Here is a 21,309-nt window from a genome sequence, read left to right as displayed (position 1 = left end):
TGCATCAAAAGATCTGAGCACAGATGCAGTGATGCAACACTATGCTGGAAAGAGCACAGTATTTTCCATAAAATTTCTCCTAACAAATACACTGTAATAGCAAACTTTTTTCCCTGATATACATGTGGCTATATGGACTTCTGACAGGAGAGTTTAGTTGTTTTTTTGTTTGGTTGGTTTTTTTAAACCCTAAGAAACACTACTATACTAGCAAAATTTTGCAACATAAAACTGCATTAATTATTGCAATATCACCACAAACAAGTGTACACCATTAACAGTTATCATAATTACACTGTGTTTAAACCAGCCATGTGACTTTTTTTTTATTCCACTACTGCAAATGAAATATCTAAATCAAGACAAATATAAGAAACCTTACCTTTTAAACATTCCAAGAGTGTTTGTCTCGAATACAACTGGAATATGAGTCTTTGTAAGTGGAGGCACCACCTGAGACAATGGACTCGTCTGCTGTAATTCATCAATTTCAATCTCAATTTGTATCCATATATGAACTAACAAGTTATTGATGATGTGCAGTTTTCTGGCTGTTGTAGAACACACACAAACATCACCAAAATCCATAGTAGAAGGACCTGGAATATATAAGAAATAAGATCTTCAACATTAAAAAGTAAAAGTTAAAGTAAAGTAATGAAGCATAGCTACTAAAACATTATGATCAAAACATTTTAGTTCCTCAAATTACAGAATTAGTCAGCTAGAACAATCCTTCAGCAGAACAAATTCACGCTAAGATTTGGAAGTAAATACCACGCATGTTATGTGAATGTTTTCAGTAGTGCAACTCAAAAGCCAGCACCAACGTTTATTTCTTAATTCTGTCTGTGTTAGCCAGCTATTAAAATAGGAAAAGAAATGTGCTATTTACTAAAGGAATTATTAATAATCATAAATACTTTCTTTTATTAATCAGATATTTAAATGGCTAGACAACCAGTAACTCACTGAGAGGTTATACACTTAACCTGTTTATTTGCTCGCTGATGTGTGACCATTTTGTTTAATAACGCATATAATTTGATGGCGACAGAATTATTTCACTACTTTATTTACTGCTATCACCAGTTTTTATTCTGGTCTGCAAACTTTAGTGCTCATGGCACTAATCAAACATCTTATAAAACTGTAAGTACTTTTTGTATTAATATGTTTACCTTAGTCTACCTTTCCCTAAGTGTATCAGTATACATAGCTACACTATTCAAGTTCTGGCTTCACTGAAAACAAAAAAAAAGCCCAGAAAGTACTGAAAATGTTCACTTTGCTGCTAAATAACTTTATTGAAGAAAAAATGAGCTTAAAATATACCAGTTTTAGTACCAAGTGTTGTTAATAGATGAGTCCCTCACAGACTTTAGAAGGTGTTACTCCCCATCACAGAGCATTCCACTGAAATTATTTTGAAGGAGGATCCTGAAGTTTTACTTTTTTGGGGGTATCACCATTCAGTGTTAATTCCCAGAAACATTTTGAACACTCCCATGAACCTTGCTGATATTAATGCTGGTCCAGATACTATGCAATAACAAGGCATAAGGGTATGAGCAACACTCATAGTATGCTGTACTGATTTCTCTATAATAGGCTGTAGTATAAGCAGTCTTTAAAGGAAGCTCTCCTTTTACATGTTCATACCTAATCATACCTCAGTATTTTCTGAGGAGTACAAAGCTTTAGTTAAACACTACTGTAGATACCAAGCTGCCACCAAATTCAGCTATTTTCTATTTAAGGTGAACAACTACGGACATAAATTGTGTTACTATAAATAAGTGCTTTTATAACAACTGTATGCATTTAGTAACCAAATTAAAAGTCTTACCAATGAGTATTTGATGAAGCTGCTTGGATGTCAAAGTTAGACTACAATCTTCCTTCTCTTGGGTAGAAGATGGCATAGCACTAAGCCCACTCCAAATCTGTGATAAGCACAAGACGTCTTCTCAGAGCAGGATCAAAATTCTTATGCTTTTTTTATATGGTAAACACATTATGCCTACATTACTACTCAAGCATTTAACTTACTTCTTTGACTGAAGAGTGAGAACGAATTGCTGCCAATTTTCGACTAGTTAATAGGCAATTCTCATCTAAAGGAAGCATTTTCAACTGTAGCTTCTCCTTGTGAAGATCTGTGATTGAGATCTTTGGTGACATAAGCCCTTCAGCTGGTTTAAGGCCTATGCTCACAGAATTATTATAAATATAAAACTGCCTATAGAGGAAGGGGGAAAAAAAGAGAATATGGAAATCTGGAAGTTTGAGCATTCTATGTTCTACACATTAAACTATTTAAGATTTTTAAACATAACATAATATTTTAAGTCGGAATATTTCATTATTAAAAAAAAACAAGTACAGAAAATGCCTTGAAAAAAGTCTTCTGTTGTATTGTTTAGGCAAGGATTAACACCTATTGCACATTTGTGGCAATTGCTTAGCTAAACAGGTTGCAAGCATTATGGCTACCAAAATATAAATATTATGTCTAAAATACCTCTTAAAGAACAATTAAGTTGTAATGTCAAGCACTTAAAAGTTAGCAAATGCCAAGATTACAAAGGATTCTTTAGTTGTATGTGTCTGAACTGGACCACTTATAGCCTCATTTTCAGAGCAATTAACTTTTCTTGGTCAAAGTTCAACTCCAATCAATCAATTTCACCTGCAACCAAGAGATTTGAAACTTCCAGAGATCTTACACAGATGTTTCATATCAAGTACTCAGAGAAATTATTACTATGTCTGTGACACTTGGGTCTTGCAAATTTAACACTCTTAAGGTATTACTTCTCTTGCTTTAGAGGTTTTACAGGCTTTTTTTTTTTTTTTTTTTTAAACTTTAAAAGTAGCAGAGCTGTCAGTTCTGCTTTCACATTATTTTGCTCCACAGCATACCAACCAAATACACAAATTCATGAAGTGAGAATTTACTATAGGGCTAGAAGATCAATACAATCCTTTAATCTTATCTGCTTCATTCCACAAATTATATCATAATATACATACTGATTCCATCACTTTGGGTGAGCTAGACATACTAGTTGGAAATACAATTTATTATATAAAAAGAAAAGAGAATCCAACACAATAAATGTCATGTTTTTCCTATTAACCATAACCAACTCTTCTTAAAACTTGGCATCTTATTTTAAGTTCCGTGCCTCTGTCCCTACATTTTATCCAGGAAGTGATCTCTAAGTGTCTAAATGAACAGTTGAACAAAATGGGTTTTGAATGCATTATAAATGAAGGTCCCAAAACCATAAGCATTTCAGCAGGGGACAAATTTAGGTATATGATTGGTGCCACTATGTTAATTCTGCACGTATATACACACATTTTTCATATGAGCCTAAAGTATTTATTTATCCTTTAAACAAAGCCTTACCTAGCAGCATCTTTCTGTAAACGACGCTGTCTTAAACTAGAAATGAAGTCTGCGTAGTATTCCTTATGTGCTTCTTTTGACAGTCGTTCAGAGTCAGTATAAGAAAACTCTGGATCTATATAATTATATCTCTCAGTCTTTGTGAAAATAGTCCTAAATATTTAGAGAGAATTGTAGTTTCACGACATGTGTAAAATGATTCTGGGTCTTGTTAGAAAGAAAACATTGATTTTGCTACGTATATATTTCATTGCAAACATTCTTTTTATCACAGCTGATTATTAATATTTGACCTTCTAAAGGCAACTATAAAAAAGAAATATTGAAACTGTAATAGCTACATTTGTAGTTTCACATAAGAAATGCAACTCAAGAAAATTATGTGCAAGATGCTCAAGGTTAAGTAGGATGCAATGAATTTTAAATAACTTTCAGCCTGGAAAATCGAAGTAAACTGTCATATGAGTTATCAGTCTTGATCTACTATACAGTATATACAAATGTGTGGCTTTAAATACTATATTCGCATAATTCTTACCTGTACTTTTTATTCCATTCACTAGGCCTAATGCTGGCTGCCCGGTCATTAGGAAAAGCTATAAGTGCATCACCCTTATAATTCCTGTTTATCCAGTGAGTATGAATTTGTGTTTGTGTTGATTTAAGTATTGCCACAGGTGCTGTATCAGTGCACTGTCCTGTACCATCAGCTAGAAACCGTCCAGTTGCATTGGAAATCATTGGTGTTATACCTTAAAATTCAAATAAAACATGTTACATACACTTATACTAATACTTTCTAAACAAAATTCAAAGTATTAGAAAAATATTTCTTAATTTATATTGGTCTACCTAGCACCCCAACAATCAGTCACCCATCCTATTATGTTTTTCTCAGACAAGAGGGAAGAAGGCGTTCAGACCATACTAACAGTCAACCACTTTCCCTGGCCTAGATCACAAATACTAGAGCCCATACTACTATGTCCAGCTGTGATGCGTTGTCTTGCACATGCAAATGACCGAACGCTCAGAGCTGCCTCTGTCACAACAGTCTGCAGTGTCCTAAAGCTTGTCATAAGGGCTGCAAACACAGGCATGATTTTTGACAAAGAACTCCCGAGCAATCACAACTAAAAAGAGAGCTCAGATCTTTTTCGCTCTAGTTTTAGAAAACTACATATACATTAAAGAGAAAAATTATGACAGAAACTAGGCCATGTGTTTGCTCACCTCTCCTACATAAAGATACACATTTAAAACAGCACTATAAATAAGTAAATCCATTCTTCAACTGCCCCTTCCTCCCTCACCTGCAAAAAAAATGATATATTAAAATAAACATATTGGTTTTACCCACTTTAGCCTTACTTTACTCTCAAATGGCTACCAAAAAAAAAAAAAAAAAACAAACAAAACAAACAAAAAAAAACCTTTTCATCCTCTGAACTATAGGAGTGATTGGAGTGATTACAACTTCCACTGCCCAGGGAGGCACAGTTTGCAAGAAGCTTCATTCCAGTCTCTTCCCCCCTCCATCGAATACAGAGAGACAAGTACACATACTCATCCACAGAGACTGGGAGAACAGGAAGATATAGAGCCCATCTATGTAAGGATCTGAAAAAACTCACTTTCCCTCCACACTTCAGTGAAGCTTAAAATCAAAACACAGAGATCAGTAGCCTATAGAGTACAAACACCGCTCATAACCTCTTTATAAACCTGCAAATAGGAGCAGACTGGGGACATTAACAGAGCAAATGGTAGACAAGAACATTTAGAAAATCTGGCAAAACTTTAATACTACATTAAATCTTTGATCCACAGAAACATATTTTGTGTTTTTGAAGCAGAAAAACTGCAGGACTTCTGGATTTCAACAATAAAACCCAGAAATTGCAAAACTTTAGTTTCTCGTCAATTCTTGATTGCCATGGACTTGAAATACCTTCCTGACAGTAGCAGGAATGTCCAGTGGCTTATCAGCCATTCTGGTATTTGTAGAGAGAACAGCATTTTATCCTAACTTTCCAATTACTTCCTCTTTTTGCTTCCCCACAACACTCTCTTTGAAAAACATGGTTATTGCCTTCTTGTTTTTCATTAGTACATCTTCATGTGAGCAGCAGTCAGTTAAGCAGTATTCAAGCTCTCCTCCTTATCTACACACAGAAGCCAGATGCACCACTGTACAGGACAACCCTGTTGCACTAGCACTACCTGCAGATGCTATGGTATATTTGATTATAGAAAAAGATACGTTTCCCATAACTGGTTTTAACATCCGGTGACAGGCTTACTCAAATCATGTTAGGAACATGAGGAACAAATTAGAGATCAATTATTGCATATCCTGAAAGATTTTTTCTGCTGGCATAGGCTTCATAGAATGAGAAGAGTCAATGGATGTGGGACAGGTAGCAGGCTGTGTTAACTGGCAAATTCATCTGGCACTAGTAACTTTCAATCAATAAAGAGTACCCTGTTATTTTTCCTAACTTCCTTCTGTGCTTTACCCATGTCTCTACAACTGAAACATACTAGCACTGTGTACTAGCATCGCTGGCAAAAATTGAAGCCTTTATTTTCTGATTTATAAAGGTTAAATAATCATAAGTGAAAATTTATGCTTTAATAGCTCAATTTTTGTTAAAATATGAGGGGGGGGGTGTTACCATTATTTTAGCCATTGTTTTATACTCATGGGTATATGTCATACAAATGAGCATTCCTCAACTCAAAAAGATATTATTTTTAAAAAACAAACTTGTCGTGGTTTAACCCCAGCCAGCAACTAAGCACCACGCAGCCGCTCGCTCACTCCCCACCAGTGGGATGGGGGAGAGAATCAGAAGGGTAAAAGGGACAAAACTCGTGGGTTGAGATAAGAACAGTTTAATAATTGAAGTGAAATAAATTAGAACAGTTAAATAAGCAAAGCAAAAGCCGCACACGCAAGCAAAGCAAAACAAGGCATTCATTCATTACTTCCCATGGGCAGGCAGGTGTTCAGCCATCCCCAGCAAAGCAGGGCTCCATCACGCGTAACGGTTACTTGGGAAGACAAACGCCATCACGCCCAACGCCCCCCCCTTCCTTCTTCTTCCCCCACCTTGTATACTGAGCATGACGTCACACGGTATGGCATAGCCCTGTGGCCAGTCTGGGTCAGCCCCCCCGGCTGTGCCCCCTCCCAGCCCCCGGGCACCCGGCAGAGCAGGGGAGGCTGAAAAGTCCTTGACCAGTGTGAGCGCCACTTAGCACCTATTTAGCAACAGCTTAGCGCTACTTAGCAAGAACCAAAGCATCAGTGTGTCATCGACATTGTTCTCATCCTAAACCCAAAACACAGCCCCATACCGGCTACCGAGACGAAAATTAACTATCCCAGCTGAAACCAGGACAAAACTAAAAATAGTAAAAAGTTCATTTTTAAAATGTTAAAAACATACTTTTAAAACATTTTTTCACTTGTCACTTATCTTTTTAACATCTTACCAGGATTAATTTTGAATAGAACATTTTTTCGTTTAGATTTGCACACACCAATAAAGCTCAAATATATTTGGTGAAAGGATTTTTTCTTCGAAACCTGTAAATTATTTTTCTCTAGTCCTGTACCAATGATATCAACAATTTGCTTCACTTTAAATGTTCCTATTTGATGCGGAGAAAATGAAAATATCACATCCTGGAAAAGAAAAGTCATTATGAGACATATGAGGCAGAAAAGCAAAGAGAAAAGTTTTGTGTAATTCTCTGTTTAATTGAGTCACTTCTCTCCACGCTTACTTCTAAGACAGGTGTTCAAAACTGCACTTTTAGAATATGCCAACTGCCACACATAAATTGGCAATATAAGGAAATATAAAACACATCAGAACACCATAAAGTCTCACTTGCTCATTTCTGAGACAAATTGTTCTCTCTTGTGTCCCGAGTTACAGATTTGTAAAATTATAAGTATCTCCATATTTGCCTTAAATTCAGCAAAGTTTCTTCCGTTAAAAGATATCTTATGTTACTGAGTATTTATGACTTACTGAAAGAAGTGAAAAGGATTCTGCAAAGGTTTGAGTATAAATCAATCTTCTCAAGTCAGTAAAATATAAAAAAAAAAAAAAAAAAAAATCAAAAGCCAGGAAAAACCTAGGTAACGTTTCTTTAGTACTAGAATGTTTTCCAAATTTAAAATAATACTCATTGCTTCCTGGTGTACAGGAAAGAGCATTAAAAGACTCTACATAAGGAGGAAAAAAAAAAATATATATATATTTGGCTGATATTAAACGTCATGGCTACTGAAATGAAATTGTTCTGGTTTATTTTCAGGAAATTCCACCACTGACTACTGTAAAGTAATCTGCACATCTAAAAGATCTACATAATCTAAGAGAAAGAAGTAATTACCTTTGCAGATTTTTTTTTAATTTTTCCTTTTTCAGGAGAAATATTAAAGTGAGCAGTCTTGCGGAAGCTGAATCTTACTGGAAGGTACTCGGATTCATTTTTGAGTGTGCATAGAACTTGTGTTTGTTCACCCAGGAAACAGTCCATAAACTTAATAACTGGTCCTGGACTAAAAGTTAACATGACAGGAAGCCCAGAACCTGTCAAAGCTAACTCCATGTGATGAGGAGGGTTCACTGCATTAGACAAAACACAAACAAATAAAAAGCCTCACACATCTATTAGCTTACTAACAGAGAAGTCATGCTATAATTGTACGGTTGCAAAAACAAAATAATACTGTAATACAATATGATTTATAATGCAATTTTCTATAAACTTAACACAGACATGCTTACTTATAATGGCTGTTAGATAACGTATTCCCTCATCAAGAAATTTGAGGGTGATCAAATATTCACTTGAAAATGCGCAAAACTGGTATTACCAAGGCACTGGTGACTTGCAAATGGCTGGGGGTTTTTTTATGTCCTCCAAATATTTAGTTTTTTAATTAAGCTCTAAGTGTTCACTACCAGTAGGTGCATTCATGACACGCATGATTCCTTCCTCTTTTCTGCTCACTGTTTGAAGAGTTTTTGGTGCTAAAGCATTAAAGGTGTAAGTTACAATAATTTATTTGTATTGATATAAATAAAATAAGCAAAGGTTTCCCATAAAACTGCTAAGAAGATGAAGAAATTAGAAAAAAAAAATCAAGTTATACAGTTTTATCGTCCATATATACATTTCTGTTGGTGACTATACATTTCTGATAACATACTTGTGATTGCTGTGGCACCATCACTGAGGGCCTGCAGATAGCCATCTTTACTCCCAACAGCTTCAAATCTCAGAAACAGTACATAATCTTGTTTCAGTGATGAGTCATTCACTCCAAAGTCCCTTTTAAATTTTCTGTAAGAGTCACAATCTCTAATTACAAGATGGGGAAAAAAACCCCACAAACCACCAAACCTCAACCCACCAAAAAAAAAAAAAAAAAAAAAAAAAATCAAGGCTTATTTTCCATTATCCAATCTGACTTCTTTGCTGTTGGTTACAACTTGAACAAATGATCTTTATACTTCCTTTCAGAAAATGGAACGGTAACAAATTTAAGCTTAACAATATCTGTATGCTTAGTATACTAGTAATTTGATATCTTTTCCAGTCTACAACAGTTTTCTAAACTAATATTACCTGCATAATAATCACTTACAATCAGAGCTTAAGTAAGGGAAAATGGCAAGAGCACATTTTCTTTTTCTTCTCCTTATCTGAAGAAGAAATGTTCCTTTATGCTTAGGGGTTTTTTAATGGCATGAAAGCTCTCCAAAATGTTTCAGTCCTTGGTGATGAAATATATATATTCTTTCATAATGCTGCACATACTATATCTTTATGAAATAAATCTGCAGTCATTAAAAAGGCACTTAATTTGACACTGTAGAAGCCTCTCAACAATCTTTAGAGATTCCACATATTTAATGGGAGCTGCAATTAGTTCCCTTGGCAAAATCTAATAAAATTCTTGTTCTTGAAAAACAAGCTTAACCAATTCTTCGTTCAAATACATCCTTAATGTATTATAAAACATCTCCCAGATAACCACTTCAGACTTTGCTTTCTCATTTGTGGTATCTTGCCAAGCAGTCTCTTTTAACACACATAAATACATAAGAAGTCATTCAGAAAAAAACTGACAGGCACATTAACTGAAAATTATTTTCTCTAATACAGCTCTTCACAGAATAGTTTAGACCTATCAGCTCGTGTGTGCGTGTCTAATTTGGACCACTCACTCACTTTGGACTAAAGCACAATGTAACCAAAGATTTCTCATAAGGTAGCAAGGTTCCTTGACTGGGAATGCACAAGATCAAGGTGGAAACATCTACATCTCTTGTTCTATTTTTGAGGCTTAAGTCTTGTAAAACAGCATCTGCACTCCTCTGAAGATCTGTCCCCTAAAAAATAATGAAAATGTGGAATAGTTCAGCCTGTTCTGCTTCCCTTTTGTGTTCATTTTTTTTCCTACACATACATTTTCACATCTTTCATAAGGAGAAAGACATAACGCAAGTAATAGCACTGACATAGTTACATATCACGTGGCTAATTAACCAATTTTTAAACACCAATTTCACGTCAATGTTTTGAATTCCCTTTTTTAAAGATGATGCTGGCTCAGATGATTTAACTGTCTGAGAAAAACAAGTGAAACCACAGATTCTTAACATCTTAGAATACCAAAATATATTTTGATAGCTCCTACTAAACGATAAGAAATCCAGTAGGTCAAGCAAAACCACTCAAAAAAACCAACAAAACAAAACAGACCGAGCCAGGGAACATACTTAACATTGTTAAGGTTAAGATGTCACATAGTGAAACAGAAACATCTGAAAAACTTAATTCCAAGGTTAAATTACAGTAAAAAATTTGTTGGTTGGACAGAAGTTTCAGAAAGCCTATTGATCAGGAAATAGTATGACATAGTAAACACTACTAGAAGATGAATGCTGAGAAACAAAAAATGCAAATACAGTAATGAAAACAAGTTTTCAACTAAAATAAAAACCAGAACAGTATCTTACCATCTCTCCTCCAATGGCATTGTCTTCCAGTACTGCTACCCAGTGCATACACTCGGGACTTTCATTGTATAGAGATATTTGTTCAGTCTTTGAAGACCCAAAGTAAACTGGTCCAAAGTTAATGCATTCCAATATGTTTCCACAAGACACTCCTTGAACTTTAAGAACTTGTTCAACCACAACAGCTTTGATCAATACTTCAGTACAGCCATGACCTTCCAAGTCCACTCTGTCAGTAAGAGTAGCAAGCAGCAATAGGTAATGTAGAAAAGTATTAGAAATAATCAGTTTGGCTTACATTAGAACCTATACAAAACTGAACCAAATCAGAGCATTTTCATCACTGGCTTTCCATAAACTAAGTGGCGTGGGGGGTGGGGAAAGAGAGTGTACTTGACAATGTGATACCTAACAGCAATATTACCAATCAGGAAGAATCACACATTACATGGTGGAGTTTTGGGGAGCTTTTTGAGGTTTTCCCCTTTTTTAATGTTTGAAAAAATAGGAATGACATCTCAAAAGAATCAGAGATGTCCACAGATGATACACTGCTCTTATTTCTGAGAATCTTTGTATCTAGATATCAATTTTGGCATATACTTAGCAATTTTCTCTTAGGCAACTAGAGCTAGAAGTTCATCTGAATACCCGTGAAAGAACTGCTGCTGTTCCTGCCTGAATGCTTGATCTTGATGGTACCACAAAACACCAAAGGATCATATAGACATTGTACAAATCTTTGTTATTAGAATTCTACTGGAACAAAGCATATTTGTTCTTGTTACACAAAAGAATCAAATTTATTAATATAACTTATCATTCTAATAGAATCAGCTATCCTTTTGAATAGCTGCTGAGCTGAAAAAAATTATTAAAAAAAAAAAATCTTTGTTTTGAATAGTCACATACATAAACTACACAAGGGATCTGGGAGAGGATCTCAGACTCTCTAAATATTGTCTTTCAACTTCTGAAGCATGATTATGGGATTCTCCAAGACAGAAAAGAAATCTCAAAAAAATATAAGAGTAGATTCCTCTGAAAAGAAATTTTGCTTGCACATAGAAGCAAAATGCTTAGGGGACAAGGCAAATGGGAATAACCAGAATGTTTTCATCAAAACTGTACAGTTTCTCCAAGTCAAATTCCTGTCAAATACCCACTGCAAGACTTTTAATATTACCCTATTTGTTTAAATACATACACACATGCATACACATGTATTTGTATATTTACGCAAAGCTTGACAAAACTTAAAATTTAATTTAGTCTAAAGGACATTGCAACGACTATTAAGAAATGCCAAATTCACTGACAGAATTATGTAGAATTTAAGGCAGGGAATGGGTGAGGGATGAAGTCTGAGCTCTGTGTAGTTATGTTCTTTCAGTTTAATAGATAAACTGTCTACTACACTGCAGGAGACAGTAGCCATTTAGCCAAGATGGGGTGAAGAAAACAGTGGTGGTAGCCTGGACAGCAAAAGAAAGGCAGAAAACATGACACTTCACAATCAAAACATTCAAACTCAGTAACAAAAGAAAGTATCTTTTCAAGGAGGATGTAACTGCGAGGCAAAATACAGATGCTGTCTTTCCTATCAACTCTAACAGAATTTTTCGCCTTTCATTTCATTTGTTTCCAACAGGCTACAAAAAGCAAGAACAGGAATATCTGAACTTAAGTCATATACCTTAATAATTTAAAAACAAAACAGTAAACAGCCCCTCCCCCCAAAAAAAATCAACCCAACCACACCCTATTCACTATTATAAGAAAATACGATCAAAAAAGGACTTTCCAGATTGGTATCCACTTCCAAATTCTGACACTTCCTAAAAGTCTATATTCACCATTTGAAGAGAGACAAGGTAGGCATTTAAAAATAGTCTATTCTTAAAAGGGTAAGTGGTTGCAAATACATTCCCTCCATTTAAAATAAAATACACCAAAGGACATTATAAAGTTTCTGAGACTCCTGAAACACATAGAGACAAAAGAAAAATAGCAAAGTTATAGAAGCTAAAAAAGTAAGGAACAAATGGTGCGTAGAAAGGTGAAAGATACAAAAGCTTTTGGTCAGTTGTATACTGAGAGATGTGCAAACATCCTATATCATTACAACTTATGAGAGATCTTTAATAACACAACCTGGTACATAATTTATGCATCGCTGTTCTGTGGAGATAATATAATCATCGAATTAATTTAATAAAAATAAATGTGGAAGACAGCAACTGACACCTAGGAGCTTCACTTTATTAGATAAACATTCATAAGAAAGACTAGAATTAATAACAAAGTAATTTATAGAGCCAGATTTCTTCAGTCATACACTCACTTTATCACTTCTTTGATGATTCTGGGTACGTCTGTGCAGATATCCACTTTAACCCTCTTTATAGATCTTGGCTTTACCACTCCACTGGTAGGTTCTATGTTAAGCAGGACAACGCCATCATATGATATTTTGAATGTGCCTAAAAAACAGAATAATAAACAGAATGTTACACAACATAAAGTTGTAGATTTATTTTCTTCTATTGCACATTTGGAGTTACAAAACACATAATGCAGACATTCACAAGCAGTACGTTTTCCTATGGAAACAGGAAGCATGGAGTTAATCTTTTTCAAAACTATTTCTAACACAGAGTAGATCATTATTTCCAGGCTTTCTTTAAATATTACACCCACATGTCCAATGCCACTTTGCAAGTTGTGATTGCAACAGAAAAGGTACTCGCATTCCAAACAAAAGTGACTATAATCCTAAAGCAGCTCTAAGCAACATTTTTTAAGTTACGGGATATTTTATACACAGCTCTAGGCAGCTACAGTAGCCAGAAAGTTAAGTGCATATTATAGGTAACAATAGCTTTCATGATTTGGTATGTACACAACACAATTTATTGCAGAAGAGAACAGTGAATATTTCTAGGTTATAAAAATATTTTTTAAAATATGAAAAAAATATTAAATGTGTATTTAACCAGCAGCACTAATTATCTGTCATTATATCATAGATAGCAAGAAATTGTTTTAAATGTTGTAGGAAAAATGCTGTGTTTGACCTTAGACAATAGATAATCTGATATGAGATCAGAAGCACGAACAAAGGACTCATTTGTGCATGGGAGGACATGTGAAATGCAATCCTTGAGTCACAAGCCAGCATACAGCACTTCCTGCTGATAAAATTTACGTGCTGCCTGTTAGAGTGACCTGCTGTATTACAATTTACAGAGCCCTCAGAAACACAGATTCAGCAGCTATTCTTTTGTCTGCCCTCAATATATTCTTCGCTAACCACCACTTTCATTCTAATTTTGCCTGTGTCCAATCCTGCAAAACTCCATCATGCAGCCTGCATGCATCATGTAACAGAGTTTATAACTAGAATCAGTTCCTATACAACATGATAAATTTCACATCATACATATGCATCTACAACTAATTTGCAACATAGGTTCTCATTTTCTTTATTTAATCATCATTCCTCAAAGAAAGAAGTTAGTATATATGAGTAAGAGCTGATTTTATAAATTACATACTACATCTTTAAGTTGAGCTGGCTAGAAAAAAAAAACAATTTTTCCTTTGCTTTTTGAAAAAAAAAATTCTGTTCTAACTACAGTAATTTAATTTTTTTTTTTAATATTGCAACTCATCTCTGTGTTTCTACAATCATGTATTTTCTGTTGGTACAATATTTCTTGTGGAAATCTATGAAGCAAGTGTTCACACAACCTTGACTAATGCAAATGAAGATACCTTGTGATATAATGAACAGCTGTACAAGTAAGGAACAAAAACAGTTAACTGCCTTAAATTCGTTGTTTGAAACTCAGCATAGTTGCCGTCCTACTTCTGGAGAAAGGTGTCTGCAGTTTTGTCCAGTGGAAAAGGCAGTCAAATAGGTTACTTGGATCATACAAGCATTCTTATGCTCCATTCACCATGTTTCTTATATTCCTTGGAAGGGTCCCTCACAGAAGTTGAAGGACGTGCATGTTTTGAAAGCTGTATGATTTCAGAAGCTATGGCAGCAAGATAAAAGACCTCTCATTATCTTCTGGTAACAAATAGGTTCAATTCCCATCCTAGAGGACTTTAGCTCTGAAAGTACAGGGAACTTGTAGTTGTTTATTTAATAGACTGCTATTGGGATCACAGAATCACAAAGAAAACAAAGCAAGAGCAGATGTGATTTGCTGCTATTTATGTTGAGCATAGTAAGCCAATGAGCAACTGATATTTTTACATCTTTCAGACGGGACTCAAAAGTAGAGAACCTCTAAAATTTGGCAAAGTTGTAAATCCAGTTTTCTTCCCTAAGCAGAAACATAGTACTGCCTACAGAAGCAATGGGCCATTTATAGAACCTTTAGCTACAATACTTATAATCTGCACAACCCAGAACTTCAGTTAATTTCTATTTGGCCACTGAAGTGTTAACTTGCATAAAATTACATTTTCCAAGAAAATAAAATATTTGTACAATTTAATGCATACTAAATATTTACCTGAAGCTGATCCATGGTTAGCAATACTAATCTCTGTACTAATTATTTTACTGTTTGCAATCACTGCACCAAAATTAGTCTCTGACTCGATTTCCAGACAACAGCACGGAATTAATCTGCAGAGAAAAGACATGGTTATATTTTCCCAAAACTTGAAAATACTTTTGCATTTTTAAAGAAATTTGATTAAGCACTCCAGTGGAAGAGAGTTCTCCTTTTCTCCTAGTTCTGCTACCAAGGTTTATGCAACTCACTTCAGCAGCATAGCATACACAAGGAAGAAGTAAAAAAGATCTAGCTATCTATCAAGCTGTTGACTTTAATGACTAGCTACAGTAACTTTAAAACAATACAGCTTTAAACAATTAGTCGAAATGGAATGTATACATTTCTATTTAAACACTTTATTATAGTACAAAGAACTTTAAATAAAACTATCTTGAGTTAGTTGCATCACAAAATAAGACCAAAGTTAACATTCACCATATTTCATTATCAGCTGCCTGAACTAAAAGCAGAGAGAAAACATGCACGCCAGTTTCAATTTACAGTCTTCTTGTTTTATAGATACTTTATGTGGCTTCAGCAAAGCTTATTATAACAGATGGAAGTGGATTATGGCACAAGTTATTTCCATTATTTCTTTAAGAGCCTCAGCCAGCATGATGACATCACTGCATTGGGTACTGCTTAGCCATAATAAAAAAATCATACTTGCTTCAGGAAACTTGTATTTTAAAGGCCCCAATTTATAATACAATCACACATAAAACTGCATTTGAAATCAATTGAAATTTTACATCACAGCAGTCTATCTCCTCTTAACCACAAATAGGAACACGCAGGAACAATTGCATCTCATGATCTGCATTACATGCAGTAAAGAAGACTAAATGGAGAAGGAAGATAATTCTCCTTGGCCGAGATAGGTAGACCCTGCCCATAAAATCTATTGCACAAGGGAGTGGGGGAGGAGGAGGGAAAGTAAGGGAGAGAGGGGAAAAAAAAATTAATCAGGAAATGCATCAAAAGAAGTTGCTCTTAGGAATGTTGATACACTGGGTTTAGTTCTCTTTAATAATTTATTGTAATGCAAAAAAAAAAAATTAGTAAATTCTTGAAAGAGATTGTATAGACCAGCAGGAGGCGGGGGGCGGGGAGGGGGGGGCGGCGGGGAAGAACCACCAACACAACAATTAAAAGAAAAAACCCAACTGAGGAAACAGCTATCAAGATTAGAGTACACTTGAAAAGATTGTAAAAACTTCACGTTCCAAGTATTCAGACATTCTTCCAAGAAGCTTTTTTAGAAAAATGAAACACAAGTATCTCTTCTCTCAAGATCCAAATATATAATTTCCCAAGAAGACAGGAATCGGTATAAATTCTAAGTGCAATGAGATTTTCTAATAGATACAGACCTGTGCAAAAAGGGAGATAGTCAAGTTAAAGGTTTTGGGGTTTGTTTTTTAATACAGAGTGGGGTTTGTTTGGTTGTTTTGGTTTGTTGTTTTGGTTGGGTTTTTTTTATGAAGATGGAATTTACCTCCAGAAATGCCTAATTTCAAATGTTCTCTTAATACTTTTTTAAAACAAAAAATTAATTCTTAATTATTATATTTTTAAAAAAGAGTTTGGATGCAGATTTTCAGTTAATCATTAAAAAAACAAACAAACAAACAACAAACAAAAAAAAACAGAAACAAAAAAAAAAAAACAACCACAACTGGCTTGTTTGAAACTTATTCCCAAACCTTGATATAAGCATTTTCTATGGTGATCAAATATTTACACAATTAAATCATTACACTTCTATTATTGAGCATATCATAAGTCCATGGTGCTGTAAAGATTAAACTAAAAATGTTGTTTGGTCTCCAAAACTTATACCAAATACATGAGCCAGAAATCAATATGATTAACCACTGGATCTAGTCTCATGAGTCAAGGAAATATGTAACATCTATTTTACTTGCAAGCCAAACAACTGTGATATTAATGCCACTAAAGCACAATAGAAATAAAATTCTCTTGCTGGCATTTTTTACCAAATAAATGGTTACAGAAATAACTGGAGTGTTACTGCGGTTTAATGTTGTATGGGAAGCTAACCTTTCCTACATTTTCAGTGAATCTCATCCCCAGACTAAAGATTATCTTAAAATGAACAGTAGATGTGATTGAAGGAATCACACAAATTGTTGGCAAAAAGTTTAAATCTTTTCACACTTTTTTCCTAAACCACCCATGAACTTTTCTTTCAATAAAATTCTGTGGACAAAACATGCAGACCCCTAATTTCTACGAATTCATAGTGAATTTAATACATGTACACATCATATACATAGAACCCATACAGAAATAAAAGTTGAAAACCAATATAATTTCAAAGAAAGAAGACTACAACTAAGCTAACAGGTAAGAGAAAAGTAGCAGACATTTAAAGAGGCCAGTACAAATAATGGCAGCAACTTCCAAATATTTCTTATACAATAACACATTATCTTGGATTATATTTATGAATTTTCTGAACTTGCTGTCACATGCTTTAAAACTTAATTCTGTTTTGCAGATGTAGAGCTCTTCAAAGGTACTGCCAGTACACAACCTGAGTGACATTCACAAGAGACAATGAAAATAAACACTATATTTGAGTTGGCCAAAAATCAGAATTTGTCACTGGTAAGAAACGTTGTTTGTGTGTCACAAAAATATATAGCAATTTGATATAAAACTAAGTATAGCCTTAACAATTTTTAAAATAACTTATTTCAATTCTTGACAATTTAGGAAAAGTAGCATCAATGTTTACTACATTGCTATTGATACATCAGTGGAAATAATATAATGTTATTAAAAATGTAAAAAAAATGCACAATCTTTTAAGTGAAAAAAACACATCAATTAAATAAATTTGGGGGAAGGGAAGTGTCTGTCCCCCAAAACAGAACATTGCAAATATTTCCTTGAAAATATTTTCAGGTTCTTCCATCAAATTAAACATTTTTGTGGACATTTCATAATGACAATGCAATTTTTATCAAAAAAATCTTTTGACTAGTATTTCTCAACCAGTGTTACACTATGTACATTATTTTCTCAAAATGGTTAATGATGCATTTTAAACTGTGTCTGTATAGAAAAAAAATATTATGTACTTAGTGACCCTGCAGTGCAATAATTTAATATCATCTATCTATAAACAGCAGATATGCGTGACACAAAATACATTTGTGAAAAGACTGATAAAAAAGAATTATAAAGTATATTTGCTTTTTCCAAACAAACAAAAAAATTATTATAGCCTGTCAATTTTTTTCCCTGCAAAAGCCATCAAACATGAAGATTTGAAATACTTAACAATTAAGCGGTCTTACCTCCATAATACCACCTTAATATAAATTTTCAGAAGATTAATTTTTTAAATTTTCTATTTTTTACTTTTTATTTTTTATGTTTAATTTTTAAAAATAAAAACTAAAAACAAAAATTAAAAATATTTTAAAAATTTAAAGTGCTCCCTAATCACTTTTTTCTTCTAGGAAAATATACGTTGGGGGAACATAGTTAGAGACAGCTATTTTTAATTGTAAAGTGATCATATTAAATTACTAAGTCCTGCATTACCTTATGAAAAGTCATCCCTCTCTTTCACTCAAAGCAAAGCATTTAGGGCTTTCCATTTAAATTTCTCTAATGTTATTAAAGAAACCTAGAATAGCACTGTTTAATACTGTGTTCTAGGAGAATAAGAGTTTACAAACACCACAGGAAAAACAACTAATTGAAATTTTTATTTCCAAGTCTTCTGATCCTAGACAGTCTTTTGCTAAAAGGAGACGAAATTTACAATAACCTGAAAACCTCATGTCAGACTTAACTATGTGTTCTACATTAACAATAGTACAACATTAAAATTTAAAAAAATCCCACAACTTATAAGATGAAACGAGGAAAACAAAATCAGTGAAAAAGATCATGACATAAGAGGTAAATGAAACGTAGGAGTAAGTATTCCTTATCTGAAGGCAAAACCTTACATATTTCAGGCTAGCATGAGATGTTCATGGGATTGCTTGATTTTTAAGAACAGCTCATATACTGAATAAACTCCATGGAAATTCCTTTCTGTCTGTACATGTAATTTGTAATGTTAAGATTTTCATAAAAACTATGGTTTGCAATAGTTTATGGGATTCATCTGTCCTAATTTAGGCATCTAAAAGCTGGACCTGTAAACAGAAGTTTGTCATTCTAATTTCTCTTTATAGACAAAGGAGAGAAAGGTACTCCAGAGCAATTCCCCCTCATCCTCAGATAACCACCTAGCTTCAGTCTTATAAACTGTATTTAGAAGCTTATTTTTTCCAACCAATATGTATGTTTTATACAATATACAAGACATGTATCCATGTACACACACATAGGTAGGCACACACAGTCACACATGGAGTGATGAAAATGATCCTTGAATGTGTGACCTTATTCTAAAACACACACCATATTTTTAGAATTAGGCAACATATGTTTCGCTATAATCCAGTTTTGCAAATATGGACAATTCCTATAAAATCTTTTATATAAGTGGTTCAGTAAGGAGGGAAGACATTAGGAGTAGATGTTAACTTGTCTAATGTTGATACAGAATTAGAAATTATCAACATTATCACAACCAACTCAGAATAAAGCAAAAACAAAAACCCAAACTTTCTCCAGGATCTTAGAGGGACATCACCCAATTAACTTCTTACCTGTGTGCTGCTATGGGAAAAAAAAAAAAAAAAAAAAGAAAAAAAAAATTTACTTTTGTAAGGAAACTATTTGTTTTCAGTGTAACCGACAGATTAATCACATAGCCATATGTGACATGTATTAGCAAACTTTCCACAAGATTAAACTGCAAACAGTAACAGCAACATATGAACTTTTGACCATCATACCCAAGCAGGGGGATATCAACTATGTCATCTTCTATTAAAAGAAGTAGTCTATCTTGAAGATCTTCTTCACTCTCAGGATAATATTCCACAAAAGCTGTAACTTGAAGTCCACACGCAACAGGTTTTTCTGGATTTTCCACAATCAATTTAAACTGCAATTTAAAAAAAAAAAATTTAAATTGTGAAAGATTTCTAGATTAAAACACATATACATGTGCTTCATTTTCAGAATAATACACAGATTGTTTTAAAATTCACAACCAACTTTAAAATATGCAGGATTTTATGAAATTTCTCTTCCTATTTACTGAAGTCCAGACTTCTTGCAGTAAAACAGAAAGACAGAATGAACACTAACCCATCAAATTACATGGAAGAGTTGGTTTAGCAAAATAACATTTTTAGTCTTTCCAAGAGAGCTCTAGCTTTTCCTACTGTTGCAATAAACCTTTTGAAGCAATACAAAAGTCAGCTACTACTCAATGCAGAATCTTTTTAGTACCTGAGAAAGTAACAAGGACTAAGTCTCAGTCTAATGCAGCAACAAAAGGAGACAGCATAAGAGTCTTCTCTAGGTCTGATCAACATTCATCTGACATCAACAGAAAGTCTCACTGTACATTGAAAATCTGCTTGAAAGGCCCATGGCACCTCCAGCTTGCGGGGGTCAAATGAAAGAGAAAAAAAACAGAAGCAGACGACAGAAAGCACCTTCTTCCTCTCTCAAAACATAATAGCACATAGTGAGAAATCCAGCAGTTCCCATGTTCCTAGGAAAGCCTCACAGCAATGTCGAGAGCTTCTGTGGTGTTTCAGTCTCCTTACAATTCACATACCTCTATGCACAATAGGCTTCTGCTCTATATGTGCGGATTAATTAATGTTTATTTCTGAAACAGAGTCATCCCAGTATTCTTTAAGTTTTCTGTTCTAATTTATGTCTGAAATATGTAAACATGTAATTTACTACTTGTTGATTCTATTGTCTGAGCACCTCCCTCTAATCCTTTAAAGTTTTCCTAGCAGTATAAACACTCAGCTAAAGGAAATTTATTATGCAATATGCATCATGATTATGGGCTTGATTTTGAAAGAGTAGCCATGTTTTAATTTATGTGTGTGTAAAGTGTGTAAAATTTATCTCTTCTCTAAAGAGAGTTAAACAGCCAAGCACATTCATTCTATACAAGCGAAAATGGATATATTGTACTAAGAACTTTTAATGAAACCTATGGAAAACTGCTTTGTGAGCTAAATTCCTTGAAAGGCATTTCTTGGCCATACACTATGACAGCTCAAGAAAGGTTATTTTTCAGTTCTTGCACTCTATGCATGTAATGCCTCAGAAAAATTACAGATGAGTCATACAC

The 21,309-nt window shown here is 34.1% G+C and overlaps 1 protein-coding gene across 1 annotated transcript in view; it reads right to left on the bottom strand.

Moving 5' to 3' along the window:
• Positions 1-21,309, bottom strand: part of CFAP47 (cilia and flagella associated protein 47) — a 351,597-nt gene that overhangs the window by 327,518 nt on the left and 2,770 nt on the right. Inside the window, exons 2-14 of the mRNA XM_087759023.1 lie at positions 19,940-20,091; positions 15,000-15,115; positions 12,815-12,953; positions 10,471-10,699; positions 9,680-9,840; positions 8,655-8,788; positions 7,832-8,067; positions 6,920-7,112; positions 3,957-4,170; positions 3,419-3,571; positions 2,053-2,242; positions 1,850-1,946; positions 383-599 (exon numbers count right to left, since the gene is read on the bottom strand). Coding sequence (XP_087615149.1) covers positions 383-599; positions 1,850-1,946; positions 2,053-2,242; positions 3,419-3,571; positions 3,957-4,170; positions 6,920-7,112; positions 7,832-8,067; positions 8,655-8,788; positions 9,680-9,840; positions 10,471-10,699; positions 12,815-12,953; positions 15,000-15,115; positions 19,940-20,091 — 2,231 coding nt within the window. The remainder of the gene's footprint in view (positions 1-382; positions 600-1,849; positions 1,947-2,052; positions 2,243-3,418; positions 3,572-3,956; positions 4,171-6,919; positions 7,113-7,831; positions 8,068-8,654; positions 8,789-9,679; positions 9,841-10,470; positions 10,700-12,814; positions 12,954-14,999; positions 15,116-19,939; positions 20,092-21,309) is intronic.

This window comes from Nipponia nippon, unplaced genomic scaffold (assembly GCF_047370975.1).
Source record: "Nipponia nippon isolate SJK-2023a ecotype South Korea unplaced genomic scaffold, ASM4737097v1 scaffold_2, whole genome shotgun sequence".
NCBI classification, from domain to species: domain Eukaryota; kingdom Metazoa; phylum Chordata; class Aves; order Pelecaniformes; family Threskiornithidae; genus Nipponia; species Nipponia nippon.
The sequence above is the reverse complement of the archived record's forward strand: the minus strand, read 5'-3'. Positions and strand labels throughout refer to the sequence as shown.